At 46.2% G+C, this 27,198-nt stretch overlaps 1 protein-coding gene across 4 annotated transcripts in view; it reads left to right on the top strand.

The window, feature by feature from the left end:
* The window catches only part of LOC123349081 (dual specificity protein phosphatase 22-A-like), a 49,788-nt gene extending 26,812 nt beyond the window's left edge, over window positions 1-22,976 (top strand). For all 4 annotated transcript variants that reach the window (XM_044986821.1, XM_044986822.1, XM_044986823.1 and 1 more), the window contains 4 exons: window positions 2,720-2,769; window positions 12,628-12,702; window positions 13,360-13,531; window positions 20,264-22,976. In XM_044986821.1, coding sequence (XP_044842756.1) covers window positions 2,720-2,769; window positions 12,628-12,702; window positions 13,360-13,531; window positions 20,264-20,470 — 504 coding nt within the window. In that variant the 3' untranslated portion in view covers window positions 20,471-22,976. The remainder of the gene's footprint in view (window positions 1-2,719; window positions 2,770-12,627; window positions 12,703-13,359; window positions 13,532-20,263) is intronic.
* The last annotated feature ends 4,222 nt before the right edge of the window (window positions 22,977-27,198 follow it).

The following is a 27,198-nucleotide window of genomic DNA, read 5'->3' as shown; positions in this document are numbered from 1 at the left end:
TCTCCCCCTGAAGCCAGCGCGAGCTCAGCTCCAGCTGGTGGCCTGGGGCTCAGGGCAGCTCGGGCGGGCAGGCTGGTGTTTGGGCTGGTTGGGGTGGGGTGGCTGGCAGCTCAGGGTGGCTCGGCCGGGGGTCCTCCGGCTGTGGTGGGGGGCTCGGGCGGGGCGGAAGGGACAGGGCCTCAGGTGGAAGGGGCAGAGCCAGGGACGAGCCTCCCCTAAGGGGGGGCTCACATGCCGCCCAGGCGTGTTGTGCAGGTCTGACTAGATGGTCTGTGAATCGATGGTCCCTGTTTCAGATGTTCGGTCCCAGGGCCTTGTGTGTTTGTAGCACAGTGAGGTCCTGCTTCACTCCTAGCCCTACTTGCTTACGGGTCGTTTTTATTGAAAAGTCCTGTGCCGTTGATCACAGACGCACAGCAAAGAGATTGAAGGAGAGCTGCACCAAGCTGGAGTTTACCTGCTCAAACGCTGACTGGCAGGATTCTCATCCACTTTGCTGTGGAGCGGGAGCCTTAAAAACATCCCACTTTCTAATTTTAGTGCTGTGCTGGGAGGATCGGGGAAGCATTGTTTTAAAGAAAAGAAGTAAATTTAACACCTCCCACCCTCCTCCCACAGTGCAGCAGGCCGAGTGATTTCACATGTACATGTTTACACACCATCTTCCTAATCCAGGTGAGGCCCCCATCTCCATGACAACTAGCTCCATGGCAGGCGAACTAGTTACAACACATCCTCCCCCAGCTTCAATACAGCATGCTTCCACGTTGAGGAATAGATGGGAACTATCTGTGTTCTAACCACGTTCATGAACTGGGCCAAATTCTTGGCTTTAGCGTGGTCTCAGCATGTGGTTAAAGTCCCGTTTGCAGCAAAAGAGGGAACCATGTTGCAACTGGGTCAGGGAAAACTGTGTTGTAACGAAGGCCCCTGAATATGGGCTTGTGAGATTCTCATATGCTTGCAGTAGCTTCACCATGGGAATCACAAGCGCTCCGAAGCTCATGCCTTGGCTGCGCCGTGTGAATTTCACTTTATTTTGGGTACTATCCATAGAATGCTGACCACTTTAAGAAAAAAAAAAAGCCCCTCCTCACTGGGATCAGGACGGGGCTAGCTAGACAGATTATATGTTAAGCAGGTACAGTGGATGAAATCCTGGGGACATGATGATGTTAATGGCAAAACCCCCATTAGATTCCATGGGGCCAGGATTCCACTGTGTGTTTTAAATATGGCTGCTGGGTTTTAGTGCGATTACATTGTGAGCCCGGTGCAAGGACTGTCCTTAAGTGCTTGGAAAGTGCCTGGCACATAGTGGATGCTACCTTTAATAACTCCTTTCACCCGTCTGGATAGGGGCTGGGGTTGTCTGAAAAGCATGTTATAAATCATCCAGAATCCACAAACTTGATTAAGCCAGGAAATTCAATGATATTTTCCCATCCTCCTTTGGGGAACTTTTATCCATATTCCATCCTGGATTTTGTTTGGCCAGCCTTTTCTGAGGTCTTTGACTTCAACAGGGCCAGGATTTCATCCCCAGGTGGTTGTCATGCAGTCTGGAGTGGCTCACGACCGTGAGTGCCAGCCTCAGGGCAGACTGTCAAAAGCAAGGCAGACACCCCAAACTGGCGCTGTGCTCTATAATTAGATTTCATCAACCTGATAACAAATGTGACCTCCTGGATCCCTGTAACAGTCTTACCATGGAGTGACAGACAGCCCCCTTGGGCACGCCGGTCTATCTTGCCACCCAGGCAAGTTGCACTTGGTGATAAATTGTCACTTACACCAAAAAATCACAAAAGATTCAGGTTGCTCCCAGTCCCAAGAGACCAGTCACTTACCCCAGATCAATTTGTACCTTAGACCTCCCACCAGAGACAACACTGGTAGTCAATCCTATAGCAAACTAATTAAGAATTTAGTAACTAGGAAAAACAAATGGGAGCGTTATTTACAGGTTAAAGGAGGCAAGAGATACATGCAAATGAGTTGCAGTATATGGTTCCAAAAGCGACAGAGATGTAGTAATCCGTCAGCATTGAGTGTCTTTTCAGGGCTAACCCAGCTTGATCCTGGGGACCTCTGCTTTTTGTTTCTTAGCTCCAGCCCTTGTAAGAGTCCAAACAGCAAAGAGATGAAAAATCTTCATGTCAGCTATCTTTATTTCCCTCTTCCAGCATTCAAACCCATGAGACGAGGCCTTCTGCACCTAGTGCCCCATGGATGCATGGGGCAGTCAGCAAAGCTTTTGTTCCAGGATGGCCCACCTAATTTTGATAATCCTTCTGGATGGGCGGGGAGAGCCACTCTTCCCGTCTGAGTTCACAAGTTCAGAGCAGGCATTTTTATAATTATAAAACAAACATATTTTACCTGGTAGCCTGGAATCCAGCCATTCCAAGTGAGATTAACGCAGGAAGCAATTTACAAGCATTTTATAGAGACTAAACACATCCTTACAAGTCTAACATCTATCTTGAACAATATTAACATATAGGTGAACTGGTCTGTTTTCCAGCTATAAATTTGTCAGTGGTCAGCTGACGCCTACAGACTTGGCAAGAGCTGGCACCTGGTTTAACAATGTCACATGGGTGAAGCTGAAAGAACAGTGTGGGGTGGGGGGTTTAAGACGGTCATAGGGGTTGGAGATTTCTGGTTACAAGCTTGTTGAAGCCATTTTAATGTTGTCTCCTTCCTTCTGTTTCAGGATATGACCTACCTCTGTATATCCGTGTCAGATTCGTCCAGTCAAAACCTGTAAGTTCTTTCCAAGTCTTTAACCTACATGGGCAGCAAATTGTCAGTTTTCAGTGAATGAAAGTTCAAATTCTAATGATCACCCCTTCATTGCTGGGACAATCTTTTGATCATTGCTGAGCTTAAAGATAGCCTGCATATTAATAACATTTCTAGATTTGATCTATATGTACATGTGTGCAGAGCTAGTCAAAAAATGGCAAACTCATTTCCCTCAAGATTTCCAAGTTGATTTTGTGTCAAAGGATTTGAAATGGATCCATTTTTCATTCGCTTATATTTTTTAATTGCCATTCCCCCCCCATTTTTCCCTCCAAACTTTCCTTGGAAACGTTCCTGAAATAATTGTCAAAACTTTGCACAAACAAGTGTCGATAAGCATTTGGATAATGTTTTCAACACTGACTCTAAAAGAAACATTGAAAAAAGGCACATTTTCCACAAAACCCCTCCCTCTAAAATCTGACCAAGTAGACAATTTTTTGCCAAAAAATATTGTTTCTGAAAAAAGGCCATTTTTAAAAATGCAAATGCCCCCTTGGATACCGGAGAGACAGGGTGGGTGAAGTAATATCTTTTATTGGACACTGTGTACAACCATTGGAAACAAGTTGACCAGGTCTGTTTGTGTGTGTGTATACACATAGATACATAAAAACATAAGAACGGCCATACTGGGTCAGACCAAAAGTCCATCTAGCCCAGTATCCTGTCTTCTGACAGTGGCCAATGCAGGTGCTTCAGAGGGAATGAACGGAACAGGCGATCATTAAGTGATCCATTCCCAGCTTCTGGCAAACAGAGGCTAAGGACACCATCCTGGCTAATAGCCATTGATAGACCTATCCTCCATGAATTTATCTAATTCTTTTTTGAACCCTGTTATAATCTTGGCCTTCACAGCATCCTCTGGCAAGGAGTTCTACAGGTTGACTGTGTGTTGTGTGAAGAAATACTTCCTTTTGTTTGTCTATTAATACTTCCTTTTGCTGCCTATTAATTTCATTTGGTGACCCCCCTAGTTCTTGAGTTATGAGAAGGAGTAAATAACACTTCCTTATTTACTTTCTCCACACCAGTCTTATTAATCTCTCCTCATATAGAAGCCATTCCATATCCCTAATCATTTTTGTTGTCCTTGTCTGAACCTTTTCAAATTCCAATATATCTTTTTGGAGATCGGGCAACCACATCTGCACGCAGTATTCAAGGTGTGGGTGTACCAGGGATTTAAATAGAGGCAATATGATATTTTCTGTCTTATTATCTATCCCTTAATGATGCCCAGCATTCTGTTCGCTTTTTTGCCTGCTGCTGCACATTGAGTGGATGTTTTCAGAGAACTATCCACAATGACTCCAAGATCTCTTTCTTGAGTGGTAACAGCTAATTTAGACCCCATCATGTTATATGTATAGTCGGGATTATGTTTTCCAATGTGCATTACTTTGCATTTATCAACATTGAATTTAATCTGCCATTTTGTTGCCAAGTCACCTAGTTTTGAGAGATCCTTTTGCAGCCCTTTGCAGTCTGCCTGGGACTTAACTATCTTGAGTAATTTTGTATCATCTGCAAATTTTGCCACCTCACTGTTTACCCCCTTTTCCAGATCATTTATAAATATGTTGAATAGGACTGGTCCCAGAACAGACACCTGGGAGACACCTCTATTTACCTCTCTCCTTTCTGAAAACTGACCATTTATTCTTACCATTTGCTTAGGAATAAATGGCTACAATGGGAGGCAGTGTGCTGGAGTGAGTAGAGCACTAGACTGGCTTCTATGCCTGGCTCTGCCACATGATTTCAGATAAGACATTTCCCCTCTCTGTGCCTCAGTTTCCCCATCTGTAAAATGGGGATGATGATCCTGATCTCCTTTGCAAAGCGCTTTGAGATCTCCTGAAAAAACGGGCTAGCTAAGAGCTAGGCATTGTCATCTCTGTGTGTATGAATAGCTGCATGTGCATTTGGGGCCATTTCAGGAATCCTTACATGGTGCTGTACTCTGCAATACTAAGTTTTGCTGAGGTGCTACTGCTTTTACATGCATGCATGATTGCCCTCAGTCAGCCTGGCAGATTTAGTAAATCACCCCCCCCCCCCCCCACAGTTCTGAGGTCCATGCAGCTGCTTCCACACTGCAAAACCCTCTTCCCAGGTAAGATATGGCTGGGGGCAGAGCTGATTACAGCTCCTCATTTGTGCTGCAGTGCTTGGAAGGAATGCGCTGGTGAGGGAGCGTGGTGGGTGTTACTCTCCAGCCACTCTGGAGCCTGCCTGCAGCATTATAACCCCAGGGAGATGGCGCGGAGTAGTGACTTTCTGCGTCAGACCTAGTAATGGTCTGTTCAGTTCTCTGGTGCATGAGTGGGAGGAGCTGTGCAGGCCTGTCTTTGGGATGGGAGTTCTCTCCTTACCCACAAATCCTTTCTGTCTTGCTTCGCTCCTTCTCACCCCACTTTCCCCTGCTCCCCTGACCCCCAGGCCCGGGACAGCGTGTGTGTGTGGTGTGTGTGCGCGCGTGTGTGTGTGGTGTGTGTGCGCGCGCGTGTGTGTGTGTGTGTGTTGTGAGGGTGCAGTGGATTTTCTCTCTCCCGGGCCCATTTACTCTGCTTACGGCCACATGGTGCCAGCAGGGTGCCAGCCTGTCAGTGCCCTCCAGATCCCGGTGGATCCATGTTAAATTCAGGACCATCCACAGCGGTGACCCCTCACTGGTGGATTTCATGGGCCACAAAGCCCAGCTCCAAACAGAGGGTTGGGTGTTTGGAGTTGGAGGTTTTGACTTCTCTTCCCAAGGCGTCCTGCACACGCTGGCCAACCCTCGGTGCGGTACCATCATCACTGAAAAGTTCATGATATCAGCACCCACTGAGCATAATCCAGTGGCAGAATCTCAAAGTGGCCTCTCCACAACACTTAAATTGCAACCCTTCTGTTCTGGGGCACGTACCTTTGGGTGCTCCAAAGCTCATCTTTCCATGCACCCATAGTATTGGGGTGCCCCAGGAATGACGCCAGTCCGACATCGCCACCCCATTTCCACATAGAAATGCCACTTGCACATGCAGTCCTGAACCTCTGAGTGCCCAGAACTGGGAGTGTGCAAGTTCAGAGGCACTTTGGAAACTTTGTCCCTGGGTAGGGTGACCAGACAGCAGTGTGAAAAATCAGGACGGGGGTGGGCGGTAATAGGAGCCTGTATAAGAAAAAGACCCCAAAATTGGGACATCTGGTCCCCCTATCCCTGGGTATTTGGAGAGCTGCTAGTGTTCCACTGGAAAGTGCATCTTTCGGAGAAAAAGACATGCCCCGGCCTACCAATTCTGCTTGCTCATGTTCCCACTGAGCGGAAAGAGAAGCTTTACAAGAAAACCTTTCCTCAGCAAGATCAGGATTTTTTTTTTCCTTTGTGACATGTCTACACAAAACTGGCCACAGGAAGGAAGAGTTGTACAAGGAACTATTTTCTGCACATTGCTTTATGCCAGAGATTTCACAATGCGGGTGTACTTACAAAGGATTTCTAAGAAGGGAGGTTTGTGACTGGAGACCTTGGCAATTCACAATGACCTGCATGTAAAGAGGGAATCTGTACCAATTACTCTAGGAGATGGCTGGAAATTGAGTATATTCCTTGGGGCTGATGCCTGTAGACATAAGAGAGAGGATTCTGGTGGCTGACATGGTCTGGGAAGTCACCTTGGGTAAAGAGTCAGCAAAAGTGGGTTCCCATGGTGAGGAAGTCAGCACTGCATTAAAAACCTAAAGCAAACAATTATACAAAACGGCATGGCCAGCAGTGCATTTCCGGGGCTGGTGTATTGTGGGACATGAAGCCAAAGGCTTCAAGCTACTCAAGGAGAGCAATAAATCCATCAGAACCGAGGCGCTGTGTTTTGGGGTTTTATTTTGTTTAAAATTCCTGGGAATGTAACTGTGTTTATTACAAAAATTAAAAACTGGGTGAAAATTGGTGCAAAAAATTAACTTCACAATTCTCTGGGTAAAAATCCACATTAATGTTAGAGGATGTGAGGGCAGAAAAAATGCAACCAATAGATAAAGTAAGAGTACTGAAAGTAAAAGCAGTTTAATGCTGTGGTTTATTTTATTAACTGTACATTAATAGTACATATATGCACACACGTGTGTGTATGGGTGTTCCACTGCATAGCTTTACTTTAACAGACAGCCTTGCATTTACAGTTAGGCTAACTTGTTAAGATAAACACATCTACTAATGTAGCGTATAGACTTATCTTAACATAATCAGTTGAATGGTCCAAAGTTTGGGTGAAAATCAGTAAAAACCAAATCATAGCTTTTGTAAAACCTGGGACTTTTTCAGTAAAAATCAGTCAAAACTGAAAACAAAGGGCCTTCCCCGTAACACAAGGCCAGCAGTGCCTTATTCCTATAATGGAATGGAAAGTATTACGAAGACATTCCTATGGGTATATGAGCTGGGAGTTGTTGACCCTTGGAAGACATTACCCAATCAGGTAGCTGTATTTGGGTTAGTTTCGTGACCTAACCATAGGGCTTTGTGATGGTATAAGACAACTCAGGCTTCCTTCACAGCCTTTGCTTTTCACTTCCTTAGCCAGTATGGGTGGGAGAGCTGGAGCAGCAGTAGTCAGCCCCTGGAGATATGCGGAAGGAGCGGAGGCATCATGTGACTCAGTGCCCCCTCATGGCCGATTAAAGAGTCAGCTCCAAATGGAAACTTTCTGAGTTGTCGTTGGCCAGAAGGATGGTGGCGAGTGGCTGTGACAGGTGGGATGGTTAGAAGGAGTGAGTTCGAGGTGGAGAAAATAGGGGGCTATCCCAGGATTGTGTCAGGAATGCAAAGGGGCTTGGGATGGAAATGAAAGAGAAGATCTGAGAGATGATGATAATTTACAAAGCCATCCATTCGTTTCTATATTAGAGACAGAGGAACTATGTAGCAAGACAAGAGGTGCTAGAGGGGAATTGATTGAGGACTTCAGAACGGTGAAGGACAGAGTCCCTTTCCCATAACATGAAAGCAACGGGTCTCTGCATGGGATTGTTCTTTTTCAAATGATATATCCAATACGGAGGCTGTCCACCACCACCACCACCCATCTTTCCCAGTCACAACAGAGTTATAAAACTTCCACTCTCCTTTGGATACCGGTTGATCTGGTGCTGTTTCCGATGTAGCTGGCTTTCTTTCTTCCTCTTACTGGTTTCCCTGCCATCTTGCCTGATAGTATGAATGCTCCTGTCAGGTCACTCTGAGATCAGCATGTTTACAGAAAGATGTGATTGACTTCTTAAGGTTTCAAGTAAGTGGGCTTTTTAACAATTCATACTTCTCATCACCTCGTGCCTAATTTTGGTGATCCAGCTAATTTTAATGTTCTTCTGTAACGCCCAAACTCAGACCCTCTGAGTCATCTCTGTATCCTCCATAAGTGTTCAGCTCCCACATGCCTGGTGGAGGGGTGACCACATGCAGCCCGTCAGCAATCTAGTGTGGCTGAGTAGTGTCAACTTATGACAACCCCGGAGTCTTTGGAAGTTGTTGAATGTGTTTGTTGCAAGCTGTGTTCTTCTCTTGATTTCTTCATTGCCTCTTTTGCCTGACACTGGATGGGATTGTAAGACAGTGGATGGGGGTCCTGCCTACTTAAAAACTGATTGAGAATTTCTGGGTTTGGCTCACTGTATTTAAGCAGCCTAAGGAATTCACTGTCCCCAGAGGTTAAATAGTGTAGCAGCATTTTAAGATATATATATACTTGTGCAACCATGGTCTAGTGGTTAGAACAATGGTCTGGAGTCAGGAGATTTGCTCCTATTCCTAGACCTTGCCACTGATTCTCAAGGGAAACTCACTTAAACTTTCTGAGGTTTGGTTTACCCAGCTGCTGCATGGGGAATGGGAGACTTCGCTACAAGGTGTGACAGGGAACAGGGGTTAGCTCCAGTGAACAAGGGGTTGAATTCCCCTACCACCAGGTTCATAGGACCCTGTTAAACACCAAGTTGCTGCCAACAGCTGTTTTTTCCCATCCACTATACCTCTTTAGGTGCTATAAAATGCAAAGTATTATCAGTTAATAGTCTGATAAACCTCACACTGCAGATTGTTAGCTGATTGCCTATGGGCCAACTGAATTATAGGGTTTTTTCCTCCTTCCCCTGAAGTATCAAGAATTGGCCACTCCTGGCAGGAGGATACCACAGCAGATGGACCAGTGGTTTGATATGATGTGGCTACTCCTATGTTCCCAAAAGCAGAGAGACTTTACCTTCCATGAGTTAAGGAGAGGACTGGAAATCTGCATGCGGATAAGCTTTTGTTCCAAGTCCAGGGGAACTCGGGACATTTCCAGCTCACTTTTAGCCAGCCTTCATCTGCTTCTCAGTCCAGAGAAAGAAGGAAAATCTGCTGAAGAGCGAACTGCTTTTGCTATAAAACAGACTGGAAGAGCTTGTTATAAACCCAATGGGATTAGGGCCTTGAGTGCATCCAACCCATCCTCCTTTCGCTACATTAGCTGCCCTTCCCATAGAATTTCAAATCGACTGCAACGTCTCAGTCCTTATCTTCAAAGCCCTCCATGGCCTGAGCCCAGGGTGGCTAAAAGACCACCCAATGCTCCAGGACAAAGCATGGTTGACAACTGTGCTTTAACACAATGGAGCTCTCAGCAATAAGGGTAGAAACAGAACTTTCTCGGGGGGTCCGCGACTGGAATGAACTCCCCCAGGTACGAAGATCCATCCCAAAACTCGCCACTTGCCACTTCAAATGCAAGGTGCATTCCTTTGACTAGCCTTCTCTAACAAACATGTAGCAACAAGTATATTTATATTAAAAAAAAAAAAAAAGAACCCTACCAAAACATGACACTCCACAGCACACGCTTTTCCCTCTGGGGAGAGGATGAGAGAACAAAACCACATGGGACAGATGTGTAGACACGTTGCTTAATGCACTATGGGAAGACGCTTAGGTACCATGGTGATGAGTGTGGTATAAAAACCTTTATAGGATAGTAGTCTCTCTCTGAGCTTTGGGCAACTAAAGCATTTGCTAGTTTTGGCACCATCTGTGGCTGGTTTCTAGAAGGCGTGTGAACTGTGTTCTTCCAGGCGGTGGACAGCATCCCTTCTTAGCAGAGAAGCTAGAGGTGGAAAAGATTTGTCAGATCCCCTAGAACCTAGGAGTCTGGACTCCCACTCCTGTGGTCACACATGAATAACAAGCTCTCCGGTACCAGTGTAGAATGAGTCGCATGTTCTACAGAGAAAAGCCACCCGTCTGGTTGCTGGGGAATGGCTCTGCTGTGGCTTTGTACAATCAATCGAATCTTGTCTTAACTTCTGAGAAATCAGGAAGGCTGTGGGAGAACATCCCCACGCTTATCATGAGAAGGCTGAGGAAGTCAGGGTGATGTCTGAGAAAGCATGTGTGGTGGGGGTAGGGAAGGAAGGAAGGAGAGGAGCTTCTGATGGCTTAACCTTGTTCCTGCAATAACAATAGCCCTTATCTCGGCTCCAAGGGTCCTGTTCCAGGGAGAGATGCTGGACTCATTTAATAAATCACCAATTCACTTGGATGGTGACAAAGGAAGCATTCTGCTGCCACACACGCCAAGGGTTAATGTCTCCTTGGCCGGGACCAGTCTGGCTGGTTGCCAGACCTCGGCTTGCTTTATTTTTCTTAGATCTTTTGTTAATGGTTCACATATGGCCAGGAGCTCTGCAGATCCAAGAAAGGCAGAGAGAACAGATCAGATTCTGATCTCTGGCACACATGGGCATAAGCCAGGAGTAACTCCATTGACATCCGTACAGTTACTCCAGGTATAACTGAAGCCAGAATCTGGCCCAGTATTTTTATGCAGAGGGCAGGAACCTTCCAGGATTTCCCCTACATCTTCCCCTGACCATTGTCCTGGCTCATCCTTATGGCTCCCAAGAAAGCCTGGACCAAACACCTTTCCAGAGTCCATTCAAGTCTCCCAGAAGTGGCTCCCTGCCCAGAGTTGCACCCATCGACACCAGGTCTGAATTTATCCCAAAGAATTGGGCAGAGAGAGCAAGAGGTAGAGAAAGGAACATCTAATCTGGAATGTGAATGGAGAACGCAGCAGGGGGTGCTGATGAAACAATGATGAGGGGCAGCTGCACACCTGCTATCCTGGGCCTGGGCTTTCCTTGCAGTTTCTCCCCTGACCTATCATCACCCCTCAGTTACCTCTCCCTTTTGGATTGAAAACGGCCCCTTTGTTTTTTTAATGGGGAAAAAGGTCTTCAGAATTCAGCCATCACTGCCTTGGTTTAGCAGCAGCGTCTGGGCCAGCGAATAACAAGGAAACATTTACTGTAAACACTAACTTAGAAGAAGAGAAACACAAAGGTTTGCACCTTGCCATTATTCTTGAAATGTTCTTTGTGTTTGATGGGATTTAGCAGAGTGATGTTTATATTGGCACCTAGATACCGATGCTGGGCATGGGCAGATGTTTGTGATCTGAATCAGCGTAACACCCCGCCTTTAAATCTGGTAACATATCACTGGCTTGCATGGAGTTCTTCTGATAATTTGTATGAGGGTAATACCTATAGATGCCAACTGATATCTGGGCCCCACTGCGCTGAGCTCTGTAAGGAACAGTCCCCGCCCGAGAGGGCCCACAATCAAAATAAACAAGAGGTGGGAGAAAGGAATCATGATTATCCCCATTGTACAGAAAATCAGAGAAAGAATAGAAATGGCAGGAAGGGACCTCGAGAAGTCATCCAGTCCAGTCCCCTATGCTGAGGTAGGACCCAGTAAACCTAGAGCCTCCCTTACAGGGGTTTGTCCAACTTGTTCTTAAAAACCTCCAATGACAGGGATTCCCCTCGGAAGCCTCTTCCAGAGCCTAACTACCCTGATTGTTAGAAAGTTGTTCCAAATATCTAACCTAAATTGTTTGCTGTAGGTTAATCCCATTACTTCTTGTCCTACCTTCAGTGGACAGGGAGAGCAATTGGTCTCCATCCTCTTTATAACAGCCTTAACAGATCTGAAGACTATCAGGTCTCGCCTCGGTCTTCTTTTCTCAAGACTACACATGCCCATTTTTTTTAACTTTTCCTTATAATAACAATACCTAGCTCTTATCTAGCACCTGTCATCAGCACATCTCAAAGCGCTTTATAGAGAGACCTGTATCATCATCTCCATTTTACAGATGTAGAAACTGAGGTATAGAGAGGTGAAGTGACTTGACCAAGGTCACTCAGGAAGTCTGTGGCAGAGCTGGGGACTGAGCCCCAATCGCCCGAGTTCCAAACCAGTGCCTCGTCCCCAAGACCATCCTTCCTTAGTGGAGGAGTACGGGCCAGTGTACTGAGTAGGGGACTAGCAGCCAGGGAGTCCTGGGCTCTAACCCTGAGGTGCAGGGGAGCTAACCAATGGAGCTCTCTGAGTCTCAGCTGCCTAATGGCACAAAAGGGTTAATCTGACACTTCTCTCTCACCGGGCTGTGGGGAGTCTCTGGTTACTGGCTGTGCATTACTTTGGGTATATAACCGGCTATCCAGATGCAGTCTTTTTATTAGTGCTGGCAGCAGTGCTCACCTGGCCCCTATGCTAAGTCGCCAGGTCAGCAGGGCCGTGCTTAAAAATAATCTGTAAAACCAGCATCTTCCTGCAGCAGCACGAGACTTGGCAGCTCTCTTTATTACACCTCCCCGTAGAAAGGAGCTCATCAGTGTCTTGTCCAGAGAGCGCAGTTTCTCTGGAAACAGGCTGACCCAGAACAACATGCTCCATAAAATGGGTGACCTCTGCCTCATCTTGCTGTTTGTTTTCTCTCCTAGGATCCAGCATTTTAAGGAGAGCATCAGGTTCATTCATGAATGCCGGCTCCATGGGGGAGGCTGCCTCATTCATTGGTCAGTGTTGATGTCAGTTGCCCCCTTTGCTTATATTCACTGTGTTTTTCATTGTTATCAAAAGTGCTATTAATACTACGGCAGCACCCAAAGGCCCCAGTGAAAGCAGGGCCCCATTGTGAAGGTGCTGCACAGATACACAAGGAGAGAGAGGCCCTGCCCTGACTGGGACCAGGGTCCCATTGTGCTGAGTTCTGCCCGGGCACAGACAGAGAGACAGGCCCTGCCTTGAAGAGCTTGCGGTCTAAATAGACAAGACAGATTAGTGATGGGAGGGGAAATAGATGCCTAGAGATTGGAAGCCTCTTGCCCAGGTCCCCCAGCAGATCAGCGGTAGAGCTCGGAACAGAATCTATATCTTCTGAGTCCCAGTGCAGTTTCCTATCCGCTGGATTAACGATAGCTCTTGATAGGAAAAGCAAAGCAGTCTCGAAAGAGGCCCCCTCTGAGACAGGGGACTGGCTTTCCACACACACTTTGTATCGTTCACAGGGTGTTGGTGCAGGGCTGACCGATGCACTCCATGCAGGACGTACTTCTAGCCAGGCAGCTGAATTGGGGTTGCTCCTCCTCTTCACCTGCATGGGGCTCTCCCACCTCTTGAGTGCACCATGTCACCGTGTGCTCTTCTTGTTTTCAATCCTCCTGCTATGACAGCCTGGCTGGAGTTTCCCGCAGCACCACCATCCTGGTGGCTTACCTTATGACTGTGACCGACCTCAGCTGGGAGGAGTGTCTGGCTGCCACCAGGGGCGTCCGTTCCTATGTCAGTCCCAACTTTGGCTTCCAGCAGCAGCTGCAGGAGTACGAGAGGACTCTGCTCAAGGAGGTACATCCTTTCCTCTCCTTACTCATGGGCTGGCATTTACCCATGGGACAAAACAATTGTAGGCCATGACACTCAGATGTTCCCATTTTACTGGTGTGACGCATTGTTGGTGCGTGCATGGGATGTGGTGAGAGTAAGTTGCAATGTCATTATGTCTCGGCCTTCAAAATAAATCAAGAACCAAATTTGTAGAGGGTCCCTTGTCTGTGTCAGCAAAATTCACAGGCACATCTGTTTTGCACCCATAAAATAGGTAACTGATCATGCAAAAATACCAAATGCTTGCACAAGTTGGGGGCTGGGCCTGCTTCTTGTTATTTGGGGACTTTGTTTGTTTTATGCATGCATGCATAAAAAAAAAAGGTACCAACAAATTTTGTGGGTGCATTTTGTGTATGAAAATTTGGAACTGTAATCGTCTGATGAGCTCTGTTGGTGAGGCTGGCTGGCGAAAAAGAAGACGCTGCTGGGTAGTCCAGGATGGATGATGAGTGCTGGCTGGGGCCTGAGCAGCAGCAGCCGCCCAAATTAGAAAAGTGGGGAGGGGTGAGATAGTTGCAGGTCAAGATAGTGATGCTTGGATAGTGTGTGCATCTAAGCAGGGCTTCATTTGACAGCAAGTCTCCCATGTTCAGCAGCTAAAGAATGTAAATGTTAATTAAGAAACCCAACCTCCAGTAAACAAAGCAGAGGATCAGGCATAAGGAAAACATGATCACTGGCTGAGCCCGGCCCGGTCCGATCGAAGAGAAGGATTCTTTTTGGCTCGCGTTAGATTAAGTTAAACAAATCCTAGAAGTCCAAAGAGGAGATGTCATGAGTAAAGATGACGACGTCTGCATAGTTCTTCTGCACCTGGAACCACTTTGCGCTCCTGAGCTGGAATGCAGCTTTTTAGAGGCAGAGACTGAGGATCTGCAGCCAACTCAGTGCGAAGAGGAGTGAGGTTGGCTAACTCTGGCAGTAGCACGTTACCCCCAGAGGAGTCAGGACCTGGCAGGAAAGGGCAGGGATCAGGTAACTAATGTTACTCCTCCTCGAACATCTGCTAGTGCCTGCAGGCCAGCAGTGCACGGTGCACCTCTTGGCATGTCACTTCCATGCATGCTCCTCTCGGTGTCCCCGGAGCCATTCCGCCTGCCTCACCCCCACTCAGGCAAAATGCTTCCTGCCAGCATCACCAAGATGCTTCACGTGACGGTCCTTAGTTTTGTGACAGGTTGTAGCTAGGGCATATTCTGTTCCAGTTCAAGCCCCAGGGTCTCCGGAGGGGATTTTTTAATCTTGTCCAAAGGAGCCAGCATGTGACACAGCTCAGAATGTCAACAGCTTCCCATTGAGTCCTGGGCTGTGTGGATCGGTGCCCTGTTACTTCCTTTCTGGGCCTGTTGTTTTGATGGGTGAGCTTAGGTCAGGCCCTTCTGAGCAAAATCCCATGGGGGTGGACTGTTGTGTCACATGATAAGCAGCAGCCTGACAGTCACCAGCCTTTAGGAACTTCTCCAGAAAAATGTCAAACAAATTACAAAATATGCCACACCCTGGAGATTCCCTCTGGGGCTTCCCCCCAGTGAACAGAGCTCGCCCGGACATCAGGCACTCAGCAAGGCTGGATGGAGTCCTAACAGAGAGGGCCGTCAGGACACTGCTGTGATGCAGGCTCCACTGAACTAAATCCCAAGTGTTCAAAAATCAGGGGTCAGTCCCACCCCAAAAATCATGAGATAAAAAAAAAATCTGTTTTGCATTCCTGTTCTTTGGCTTTTTTGAGTCCTTTGGTCACACTTGGATGCCATAGGTGCTGGAACTTGCAGTGGTTTCCATTCTATACAGGGTTTACAGTTTGGTTCAATGGCTCTCAGCACTCCCACATTACGAAATTGTTCCAGCACCCCAGCTCAGGTCGTATTTTTCAAGCTTTTCTCTGCAAACATGAAAGCTAGAAGTATTTAAAAAAAGAATGCTGAGAGTCTCAGTTAATCACATGACTCCAGAAGTTGGGCCTTTAAGAAGACCCCAAAAAATAGCAAGATTGGAGCCTGTGCTGCTGCATCTTGGCTATTATTGTTACCTGTGCTAGCTAGATAAGAGCTGACATGGGTATGCTTACCCATGCTGCAATCACACCTTGATTTTGTGGTGTAGATATATCCCTCGTCCAGTGTCCTGCCCACTGCACTACACTACCTCTCATCCTATGGGCCCCCCTTATCTTTTAGACACATGCTGCCTTGTCCTCTGCCTGCAATAACAGATGAGTGGCCAGTTCCCAGGCAGATGCTGATGTTGATCTGTGCACCAGGGTGCACAGGAAATATTTGTAAATCCATTGATTTCCCTTCCCCACCACAAAGCTTCATGACACAGCAGAGCTCCCACTGGCCCAAGGAGCCCCAGACCGGAGAAGGCCCCTGGCACTTGCTCTGGGATGTGCCACCCATCACACGTTCAGTGGGACAGACCCAGTTGCATCAGGTGATGGAAATAAATGTGGTCCTGAAGCAAGGTCCAGCTGTGAGATGTGAGGGGAAGACTGGCTCTGCTGGAGGAATTGCGCTTGAACCACGCCTGTATCTGACTTGATAAACAAACACTTGGCAGCAGCTACAACAGTCAGTCATGCTGCCTCTCGCTTTCCCCTGTTAGGAAGTCAGAGACAGCTCAGAGGCTGGGTACCCTCGAGCCAGGGAGTAGAAACTTGGGCTTGTCAGGCTGCTGCATGGTGGTGGCACACCCCTTCCCTGCCCCAGATTATTTACCCAGGAGCAGTGACTGGAAATGTACCTCTGGGAGGTGAGCCGCGCAATGAGAGACTAGGAACATGCTGCTGTAACATGCACAACGGTCGCTGCCAAAAACATCTGGGTACGCCCAGCAGCGACCTGCTCTGCAAATTCAGGCCCTGGCCTGGGCGATGCTGAGCACCTCCATCTCTGGTCCTAGCCAAGGGGAGCTATGAGCGCTCAGCATCTCACAGGGATTAGGCCATCAAAGGGTTAACACTGGCATTGTTTCAGAGCTAAGTTTAAGGCAGAGATGGCTTCTGGCAAGTGTGTTTCTTTCTGGGAGCTTCCTCTTGGCAGGAAGCAGCCGTGCTGTCTGTTAATGCTGGTCTTCTTGCAATGCATTGTCCTAGCGCCCTCTCCAGTGACCCATCGACCTGTCCTGCTGTTAGTGAACTGTGCAGCTTGCCATGTCAGATGAGCCATATGTAGTGTGAACTCATGGTGACCTGACCTGAACTGGATGTATAACTAGACTCTTTCCAAGATCTAGTGTCACCAGGACCCATGGAAACCTCGGTGCAGAAAAGCTTGTGCCAAGGACATCAGGCCTGATTCTTCTCTCACAGTGGGGTAAATCAGGAGTAACTGAATGGCAGTGCAAAGAGGAGAATGGAGTCTATATTATTTCAGGGCAGTGTTCTCTTTGCACTGAATAAGCATGCAGGATATCCTGCTTGTTCACATTTTGGGAGGCCAGTTCCCATGAGTTGTTTTCTAGCAAGGAAATTAAGCCTTGCCTTCTGGCCTACGGCCAATATAGCAATGTCTCCACCCTTAACAAAATGTTGAATGTCTTCCTGATTCAAGGCAATGAGTGCACATTTGATACAGTGGGTTCTGCAGCCTGCAGGCCTGGTAAGTGATTAGACCTGGAATTGCAAAAATCCCCACTGGAAAGCCCCCGGATTTCAGTGGAAGCCACCACCCACTCAAAAGCTTGTGCTATCAGGGAGGGCTCAGCTTGGTGACAACCCTCACTGCTCCAGAGAGCAGAGAGGACACCTAGCAAGGGATTCCCCTGGTCACAGCCAGACGAATGGTGCAAAGGAGTGGCTCTCACGGCTATGGCTCTTCCCAGGTGCTCCCAGTCCTGATTCCACATTTTTCGCTGAAGTAACTAGAATGCTTGGCTATTCAAAAATGTAGGACCATTATTTGTACTGTGGTAGCATCTAGAGCAGGGGTGGGCAAACTTTTTGGCCTGAGGGCCATATCTGGGCATGGAAATTGGATGGCGGGCCATGAATGTTCATGAAATTGGGGGTTGGGGTGTGGGAAGGGGTGAGGGCTCTGGCTGGGGGTGTGGGTGTCACGGAGTGTGGGGGAGTCAGGGCCCTGCACCCCTCTTCCTGAGATTTACTGGGACTCTCAGTCAGCCAGTAAAACAGAAGCTTTATTAGATGACAAGAACACAGTCCCAAGCGGAGCCTGTAGGTACAACCAGAACCCCTCAATCAAGTCCTTCTGGGGGTTTAGGGAGCTTAGACCCCAGCTTGGGGTTCCCTGCGTTGCATCACCCAGCCCAAGCCTGACCACAAAACCTCCTCCAGCAGATCTCTTCCCCCTCCCGCCAGCTTCTCCTCTCCTTTGTTCAGTCTCCCGGCCAGAAGGTGTCACTTCTCCCAACCCCCCTCCTGGCTCAGGTTACAGCTCAGGTAGCTTCCTTTTAAGGGAGGTCCCCCATCCCCAATGTAACTCCCCTGCAACATTCCCAGGTCAAATCCACCCCGCTTCCTGCTCTGTCAGTGGGCACTGGGGTGGGCCAGAAATGAGAAGTTCAGGGTATGGAAGGGGGCTTCGGGCTAGGGCAGGGGGTTGAGGTGTGTTTGGAGGGTGAGAGCTCCCGCTGGGGGTGCAGGCTCTGGGGTGCAGTAGGAGGCTCCGGGCTGGGACCGAGGGGTTAAGAGGGCAGCTCCCGGAAGCAGCGGCATGTCCCCCCTCTGGCTCCTATGCAGAGGTGTGGCCAGGCAGCGCTGTGCGCTGCTCTATTCATAGGTACCGGCTCTGCAGCTCCCATTGGCTGCGGTTTCCAGCCAATGGGAGCTATGGGAGCTGTGCGGAGCTCCGGCACGCGCGGAGTGAGGCGAGCCCCCGACCCCACTCCCCAGCAGGAGCTCAAGGGCCTGATTAAAACGTCTGAAGGGCAGGATGCAGCCCCCAGGCCGTAGTTTGCCCACCCCTGATCTAGAGGCCAGGGCACTGTGCAAAGAGACAGTCCCTGCCCCGAACAGGTTGGAGCCTGAGGAGTTTATTAGAGTCTATGGGGAACGCAGGAATAGCCATACTGGGTCAGACCAATGCTCCATCTAGTCCATTATCCTGTCTCTGACCATTGCCAGCACCAGCTGCTTCAGAGGAAAGTGCAAGAACCCCCCTAAGTGGACAGTTGACCATAAAGTTTGCTGACCTTGCAGAACCCTAAACTGGCCTCCTCCTCCTATCTGTGCCCTCAGGGATGGACTCCCAGAGCATAGGGCTCTTCCTGACTGCTTCATGTTGCAGCACAATGGGAGGTGGGGTGTGTGTGTGTGTCACAAAGATACATATTAGCAATATTTCATTTTCAGACAACCCCACGATCTCAGCCCAAACCCAGCTGACCATAGACATTAGCAGGAACTGGAGACACTGATGAGAAATCAGAGTGAACAAATATGGTACAAAACCAAATAGTACGACAGGCAAGAACTGACTTGTGTTGGTGACCTACTGCAGTGATGCCGGTTGTTCCCGGAGTCACCATCAGATAAGAATGTGAGGTGTTTGTTTACGGTAATTCGGCTGCAGTAGGAACCGGGGTAACTTCTTGGCAACAAGGAGTAAATAACCCGATTGCACTGTCATGACATAAAGTGCAAACAGGAATGTGAGTGACTGTGGTTACATTTTCCAATGGTGTCACCATTATGTTTACCAAGCCGGACATCACCCTTTGCACAAGAACTTGATAGCATTTTTCTTGCCATTCTTTGCCTGTATAGCACTAGGGGTGGGAAACAGCTTCTGAGCCGTGGAATAAGCAGCTCTGCTCTTAATGGAACCACTGTTGGCTTAAGAACCTTTTCCTCTGTAGCTCCCACAGCTTGTATCAGCCTCCCTGTATCCTTCCCACCTTGCTTACTCATCATAATCTTTCACCTCTCTTCTGACAACGTCTCTCTTTTTCTTTATGTTTCCCGCTGTGTATGGCCTTGGGAATGAAGGCTTTAATTTATTCCCCATGCTAAACATTTGCACCATTTCTTTCTACAATTTATATCACAGCCCAGAGAGGTAGCCGTGTTAGTCTGTATCCACAAAAACAACGAGGAGCCTCCGTGTTTTTGTTTTTATATCACAGCCTGTCCATTGTTCATCAGTGCTTAAAATGCTTAGGGTTACAGTTTATATGAAGGATGCTACAGAAGAAAAGAAAAGGGGTTGTGGCTTCCCTCATTAACTTAACTACAAGTTTAGTATCTAATCATTGTGGGCCTGAGTTCCACAATTGTGCATGTCCAAAAGTGCATGCACAATTGCACACCTAACTAGAAAGTGCAATCACCATCGCTGTGTGCACAAACTGGATAACTGAAGTGTAAATTAGTGCAGTTAGTAGTTTGCACATGTACATGCAGCAACCGCAGACACAAATTAGGTGCACAATAGTAGGTGCAAAATTCTGCAAACTGGGCCCTTTAAATGCTGTATGATGATGGACATCCAGCAGCATAGTGTGGAATCCTCCTATAAACTTTTTTCACCGAATTTCATGGAAAGCAAAGATTCACTATAATTGCAATGTGCACTGGGACAAGTTAGAATTTCATTCTACATCCCAATAATTCTGATTGCCTTTTGCATCTGGATCTTTATCTGCAGGTTCTGGTGTTGGGCTAATGATAAGCAGAGGCATTTTGCACCTTATCAGTGGCCTTCACAACTCATTTTGGTTTTGTTTTGGCAGTACCGAGCCTGGGTTCGACAAGAGTATGGCAAGAACCCATTTAACGACCAAGAAGAGCTGCAGCGCTTAATCACTGAGCAGGAAGAGAAACAGAGAGAACAGCAGCTTGGAAGCAGGGAGAATCACTGGATCAACTCCCCGACACCCAGTTACCCGCTTCCCTACAATGCCTATGGTACCAGCAGCAACAGATGGATGAACAGATGAAAAAGGACAGCTAATTCCACAGAATTGCTATCGCTGTTGGATGAAAGTCTCTGCATTCATCTTTCAATAGCTTTGATGTTTATGGCTAGGGTGGAGAGCAAACTGAATGCCAACTTCCAAAACATGCTATGTCAAGCAATGTTATCTAGTGGTTAGAGCTGAGGATTGCAATCAGGACTCCTGGGTTCTCCCAACTTTGCTACTGACTCATAATGTGAATCCAGGCAAATCACTTGATCTCCCCATGCGTCAGTGTAACCATCTCTCAGGGGTGTCAAGTGATTTCACTTATTAACGTTTGAGGGTGCTTTGAGATGCTCCGATGAAAGATCCTATGGAAGCGAATTTATTCATGTTACTGAATTGGGCTGAACCTTTTCCTGTGAAACTTTTAGCACTATTGCACACATGAAGGGTGAGTGTTCTGCTTTGCCAATGGATCACTTTAGGATCCTAGCTTGTTTTGTGGTAGGGCTGCACTGGAAATGACAGGCATGCTGTCAGTTCCACATAGAGCCAAATTCATTGCTGGGGTAACCAGGCATCAATCCACTGAAGTCAAGAGTTGCAGCTATTTACTCCATCAGTAGGTTTGGCCCGTAACTTGCTTTCAGGGTATTTAGAAAACAACCAACCACCATGTTTCAGTAAGAGGACGTGTGATAGCTTTTGAAATTCCTTCCTAGGAGCTCTTTCCGCCTGCTGGGACTTCATCTCCTTGGTCTCTGGTGTTCCTATTATTACTGGTGTGATAAATCCCATCATCTCTTCAGTTGTTGGACACTGAGGGCCAGTACAGGGCCAGGATCTCTCAAAACGCACACAGCTACTGCTCAGTGCCACTCTCCACTTTACTCCACACACAGCACAGCAGATATACAGACTTCACTCACTATCTTAATCATCGTCAGTTCAGATTGACCTTACGCTACAGATGTGCCTATCAGAGCCTGGATGGGGCATCTACCCATCTCAGAAGAAGGAAGCTTGGACTGCAGAGAGCCAGTTAGGGGTTGGAGGAAGGACGTTTGGGGAAGGACATCCACAGCTCTCAGAGGTCCATATCCTGCAATGACAGAACAGTTGCAATCACATTGCTGTCACTTTCTTCAGCAAGCAGACCCATGCCTCTCAAAAACATGCCACAGAGTCCCAGAAACCAGAGATGGAAAAGCCCATTAGCCCACCTTTTCCACTCCCCCAGCCTTTGCGAATGCACATTCCCTAATACTTGGTGAAGCTCTGTTTTAAATGACTCAGGCAAAGGGCTTCCACCACTTGCTTGGGGCTGGATTGCACAATCCCTTGGCTTCATAGGCCTGCTCGTGTAAGTAAATGCTCACCAGCATGTGTAAGGGTTGCATAACCCATTGCCTTGGGGAGGAGCCTACTGATGGACCTTGCAGGCAGGAAACTTTTCCTTTTGTCCAGATTACATTTTCTTGTGACCTGTTTCCTCCTATTCCTCCTCACTGGACCACCCCAAAGAATTTCTTTGTTTCCTGGGTGTCTTCACCCTTCAAATCCATGGCTCAGAACCCTGTGGAAAATTCATGGTCTTGGGCTCCTCACCTGTGTCCGATACATGAACAAAATCCTTTCTGAGCTGTGCTCTCTTTTAGAACTGTAATTCTGAAGAATTGATCACAAAGGCCAACATCAAATCCAGTCTACAACGAAGGCTCCACACACATTCTCAACGGGGGTAACTCGGTGTAGTTTCATTAGCTTCTTTCCCCACAATGTTTGTGTTGCTGTTGTTGAATGTTTTGACTCCAATTGCACAACAGTGACAATGTGCAAAGTAACAGCTTGGGGTGTGTCTGTGCCATGGTTAATATGGAGCACAGGAAGAGGTCAAGGTGTTATCATTTGCCCGTCTTGTCTGACATTTAAATAAGATTGGAAAGCAGACAGTTCACTCAGACAAGAAATTGTTGAGCTCCAGAAGGATAAAGCGACATTTCTAGGGGCAGAGTAAGAGAAGCTTGCAGTGTCGCAGGCTGTGCAGCTTTGGTGTGTGGAGGAACAGAGTGTGTAGATGGCAGAAGTTGTCAGCCCAGCAACTCAAAATTCACAGATATTTTTTTTTTTTTTTTTTTACACACAGTTCAGGCCAGGTTCTCATGTACACCAAGACCCCTTTGCACAGCACTGGAAATGCAAAGGTGCTTTAAAATTAATGGAAATGTAGTAAAATGGGGGAGATTGGAGTTGGTTCTCACTCCTTTTACATTGCCAAGGTGGTGTGAAGTGGTGATTAGTGTAAATGAGAACCAGGCCCTACGCTATTAAAAACTTTTAAAAATCCAGGCGAGAACAATGATTGTATTCAGACTTAGAGGACCTGATCCTCCAGTCCATAATTCAGAAAGATACTTAAGGAGGTGAACTTCTTGTCAACTGCTGCAAATGGACCATTTTGATTACCACTAGAAAAAGGTTTTTCTTTCCTGCTGGTAATAGCTCACCTTAACTGATCACTCTCGTTAGAGTGTGTATGGTAACACCCATTGTTTCATGTTCTCTGTGTGTGTGTGTATATATATCTTCCTACTGTATTTTCCACTGCATGCATCTGATGAAGTGGGCTGTAACCCATGAAAGCTTATGCTCAAATAATTTTGTTAGTCTCTAAGGTGCCACAAATACTCCTGTTCTTTTTAAAAAGGTGACTAACTTTAAGCAACTGAGCAGTCCCACTGACTTAAATGGACTACTCATGTGTTTAAAGTTAGGCATGGGAAAAATGCTTTGCTGAGTTGCCACCTGAGAGTTTTCCTGAGTAAGGACTGCAGGATCAGGAATGAAGTACCCCACAATGTTTATGATGCTAAATAAGATTAAGGGGAAAATAGCATGGAATATTTTATAGAAACCTTGCCCTAAAATGTAATCAGCCCTTGTTTATTATTTGTTTTTTTTCATTGCTAAAGACAGGCTACTAGTTTTATGTATTGACTTAAAACCCAGACATAATTTCCATCCATCCATCTGTCCAAGAATGTATAGGACCCTCACTATTATAGCATTGGAAATATTTAAACCCTACATGACTGATTTTTGTCTTTCATTAAAAAAGTCCTGTAAGTAGCCTGCTTGGAATCTCAAAATGATCTGTTATCTGCAATCCATTTTTAGGCAAAAAAAGTTGTTCAAAATATTTCTAATAATTCAGTTGATTGTTGGTTCTGGATGCTGGAGTGTTTTGAGGTTGACAAAAGGGTAGATGACTTGAGAGATCTTTAATTCAACATTAGAATAAAAATGAGCTTTATTATACATTGGGAATTCCTGTCCTTGGTCTTTGCTGTGGCCTGATTAATTCTTGGCATAACTTCAGTGAAATCAGTGGGGTCTGGGTAGGGATTGGGGGCCTGGGCACTATTGCACTGATGTCATGTTGTGTATTTTTTCAGAGAACCATGATCAACATCAACATAATTTTATTTAAAAAGAGCCAGATCATTTTCTTCTGATACAAATTGAGACTCTGGAAAATAAATTGATGGAGTTTTTCTTCCCCTTAAAGCAGGAAAAAGGCCTCTTATCTTCTTGTCTTTCTCCATCCATTACTCTCTAGCATTCAAAATGGGAGCCTGAAAGCCAGCTGAAAACACTAAAAACAAAACCTGCAACATACACTACCTGGGAATGCACCCGTCCAATTAACTAGATAAACCATCATAAATGCTCTTAATCAAATGGATTGTGAGGAAGTCAAACTCATAGACATTGCCTCTAGTAACTTGGGTAATATTTTAGGAAGCAGAAATGGAGCTTGTGTATAGGAAAAGAGAAGAGAGTTGGTTTCTCTGGTATTAATAGGAAGTTATAGTAGATATGTGATAAGCAGAGATTACATGTGCAATAGGTGTTACAAACCCCCACGGGCAAGGCTGAAGCAAACTGCTAAACCGTTGCCATGTTAGTCATTTATGTGCAGCTGTATTACTGAGCTCTTTTGATAAAGGAATGGTCAGAAGGTCCAAACTATTGTGCGATTTGAAACACTTCTCCCTAGACTTACCGCAAGGTCTCAGATTTGGCTTAAGGTTTCGATGTCACAGGGTACAAATGATATCCAAGCAGGTATCATATAATGAAACAACTGTCTCACATTTAAAAAAAACAACCACTCTCACACACAAGAGTCAAGGGCAGTACTTCTAACCCAGAAGACACATTGTTCAGTGGTGTTACTGAAATCTAGGTTCTCAGACTGCTCTGTGTCCAACAACAAACAATAGCCTGCCTGCACAATTTATCATGTATACACATTGCTTTTTTGCCTAGGTAAAAGGATACCAAGTCAGTCCAAGCCTTAGCTACTCATCTGCCAGGATCCAGTACGCTGAACGGGTCACGAATCAGAATTTGTGTGTGTGTATGTGTGTGTGCATGCGTAAAGTTTTACATAATAGAGTTATGGGATCTAATACTTCTTTCTAGAAAGGATTTTCCAAAGCAAAGCAGCCTGGAGTACCTCTATAATCTGGAGTTTGCAGTGGTGATCCCAGAATATGAGAGAGGAAAGGTGGTTGAGGTAATATCTTTTATTGCAGTGACTCTAAACCTTTCCAGATTACTGTTCCCCTTTCAGGAGTCTGATTTGTCTTGTTTACCCCCAAGTTTCACCTCACTTAAAAATGACTTGCTTACATAATCAGACATACAAATACAAAATGTGTATGTTCTCATGTACGCCAATAGTTGGGGTTGGTCCTGCTTTGAGCAGGGGGTTGGACTAGATGACCTCCTGAGGTCCCTTCCAACCTTGATATTCTATGATTTTATGATTCTAAAAGAGTCACAGCACACTATTACTGAAAAATTGCTTACTTTCTCATTTTGACCATGTAATTATAAAATAAATCAATTGGAATATAAATCTTGTACTTACAGGTCAGTGTATAGTATATAGAGCAGTATAAACAAGTCGTCGTATGAAATTTTCGTTTGTACTGACTTTGCTGGCGTTTTTTATGTAGCCTGTTGTAAAACTAGGCAACTATCTCGATGAGTTGATGTGCCCCCTGGAAGACCTCTGTGTACCCCTGGTTGAGAACCGCTGTTTTGGTGGACCCACTTCTGTTGGTGAAAGAGACGAGCTTTCAAGCTTCACAGAGCTCTTCAAGTCTGGGAAAGACGTGCTCTGTGGAGCGTGACAGCTTCTCTCTTTCACCAACAGAAGTGGGTCCAGTAAAAGAGATGACCTTGCCCACCTTCTCTCTCTGTGATCTGGTTGCAGTCAGTAGGTGTCACTGTAAACATAAGGAGAATTGGATGCAGGCTGACGGCCTGGCAATTTTGAGAATGAACACTATGTGCCTGATTTGTCAGAAGCACCAAGCACCCACAATTGTAGCTGAAGTTTGATATCTGTGGATGGTTCAGCACTTCTGAAAATCTATGGGACTGGTCCAGTGAGGTGCTGTGCACTCTCTACTTCCATTTACTTCAATGGGCATTGAAGGTGCTCACCATCTTTCGGGGTTCTTATGTTGCTTAACTGTTGTCTCACACACACAGTCCTGGCAGCAAATGGCTGACTCCCCATCGCTGAGGCATTCCACCATTCAATAATTTTCATAATGCAGAATTCACAATATTTCAGAATTCACAAGTTGTCCGTAGGCAGCTTTCCCAAATCATCACAACTGTCTTATTTCTGTACGTTTATTTTCTGTATTCCGTGTGTGGTGTATGTTACATATTTGGAAGTCATCCAATATCAATAAAGGTCCAGCACTGATATGTTATTCTCACATGGGGAAATAGGTCTCTTAAAATAAATACTTGGCAGTTCCGTTTGCACAGAAACTGGTTTAGCTAGTTTTGTACAGCCGTTGCCAACTGCTGATGGGAATGATTTGGAGTATTTCTCAAGTACATGCATTTTGGTTTCAGACATAATGAGCTTCAAATGTTAATGTGTAGGTATGGCAATATAAGCAAGTGTTACTGGAAAGGAACTGTGTGGACTGAGATTTTGAAAAACCTCCAAGGAATCTTCAGGGAGGTTATTATTCGACAGCTAGTAGCCCTGTAACTTCTTTCTAGACTCACCATTCACTTATTACTACCTCAGTTAGGTCACCGCTACAGTATAAAGTGCCTGATTCTGATCTCGCTTAGTCTGGGTTTTGTGCTTGTGTAATTCCATTGAGTTCAGTGGAGTTACTCCTGATTTAAAACCAGTGTGAGAGCAGAATTTAATTGTGGGTCTATTTCTGTTTGTCTTCTCTTTTAGATTGTCATTGTAAGGTCTTTGGGGCAAGGACTATTTTCTAGTCCTCGCTCCAAAGACCTTACAATGACAATCTAGTATAATGTTTGGGACTCCTAGATGCCACTGTCATACAAATAACAATAACAAAGTTATGTTATTATTAAGAAAAATGTAGAGTGATCTATGAAAGATCTCTATTGCTTAGGGACAATTTGAATGGCAACCTGTTCATACAGCTCACTAATGCTTTGGGCCCAAATTCAGACTTAATGTGAATCAGTGCAACTCCTTTGGGCCTGTTTCTGATCTCACTTACATAGGTGTGTTATATATGTAAACCCATTGACTTCAGACATGTCACTTCTGATTTCCATGGGTGTGCATGAGATCATGACAACAGAAACAGGCCACTGGCTTCAATGGAATTCCTTCGGCATACAGCAGGAGTGGATGTTGTCATCATTCCAGAGGTTCACAGTCTGTGTTGGACATGGAA

This window comes from Mauremys mutica, chromosome 14, assembly GCF_020497125.1.
Source record: "Mauremys mutica isolate MM-2020 ecotype Southern chromosome 14, ASM2049712v1, whole genome shotgun sequence".
Taxonomy (NCBI): Eukaryota; Metazoa; Chordata; order Testudines; family Geoemydidae; genus Mauremys; species Mauremys mutica.
This window is presented reverse-complemented; position numbering and strand designations above follow the sequence as displayed.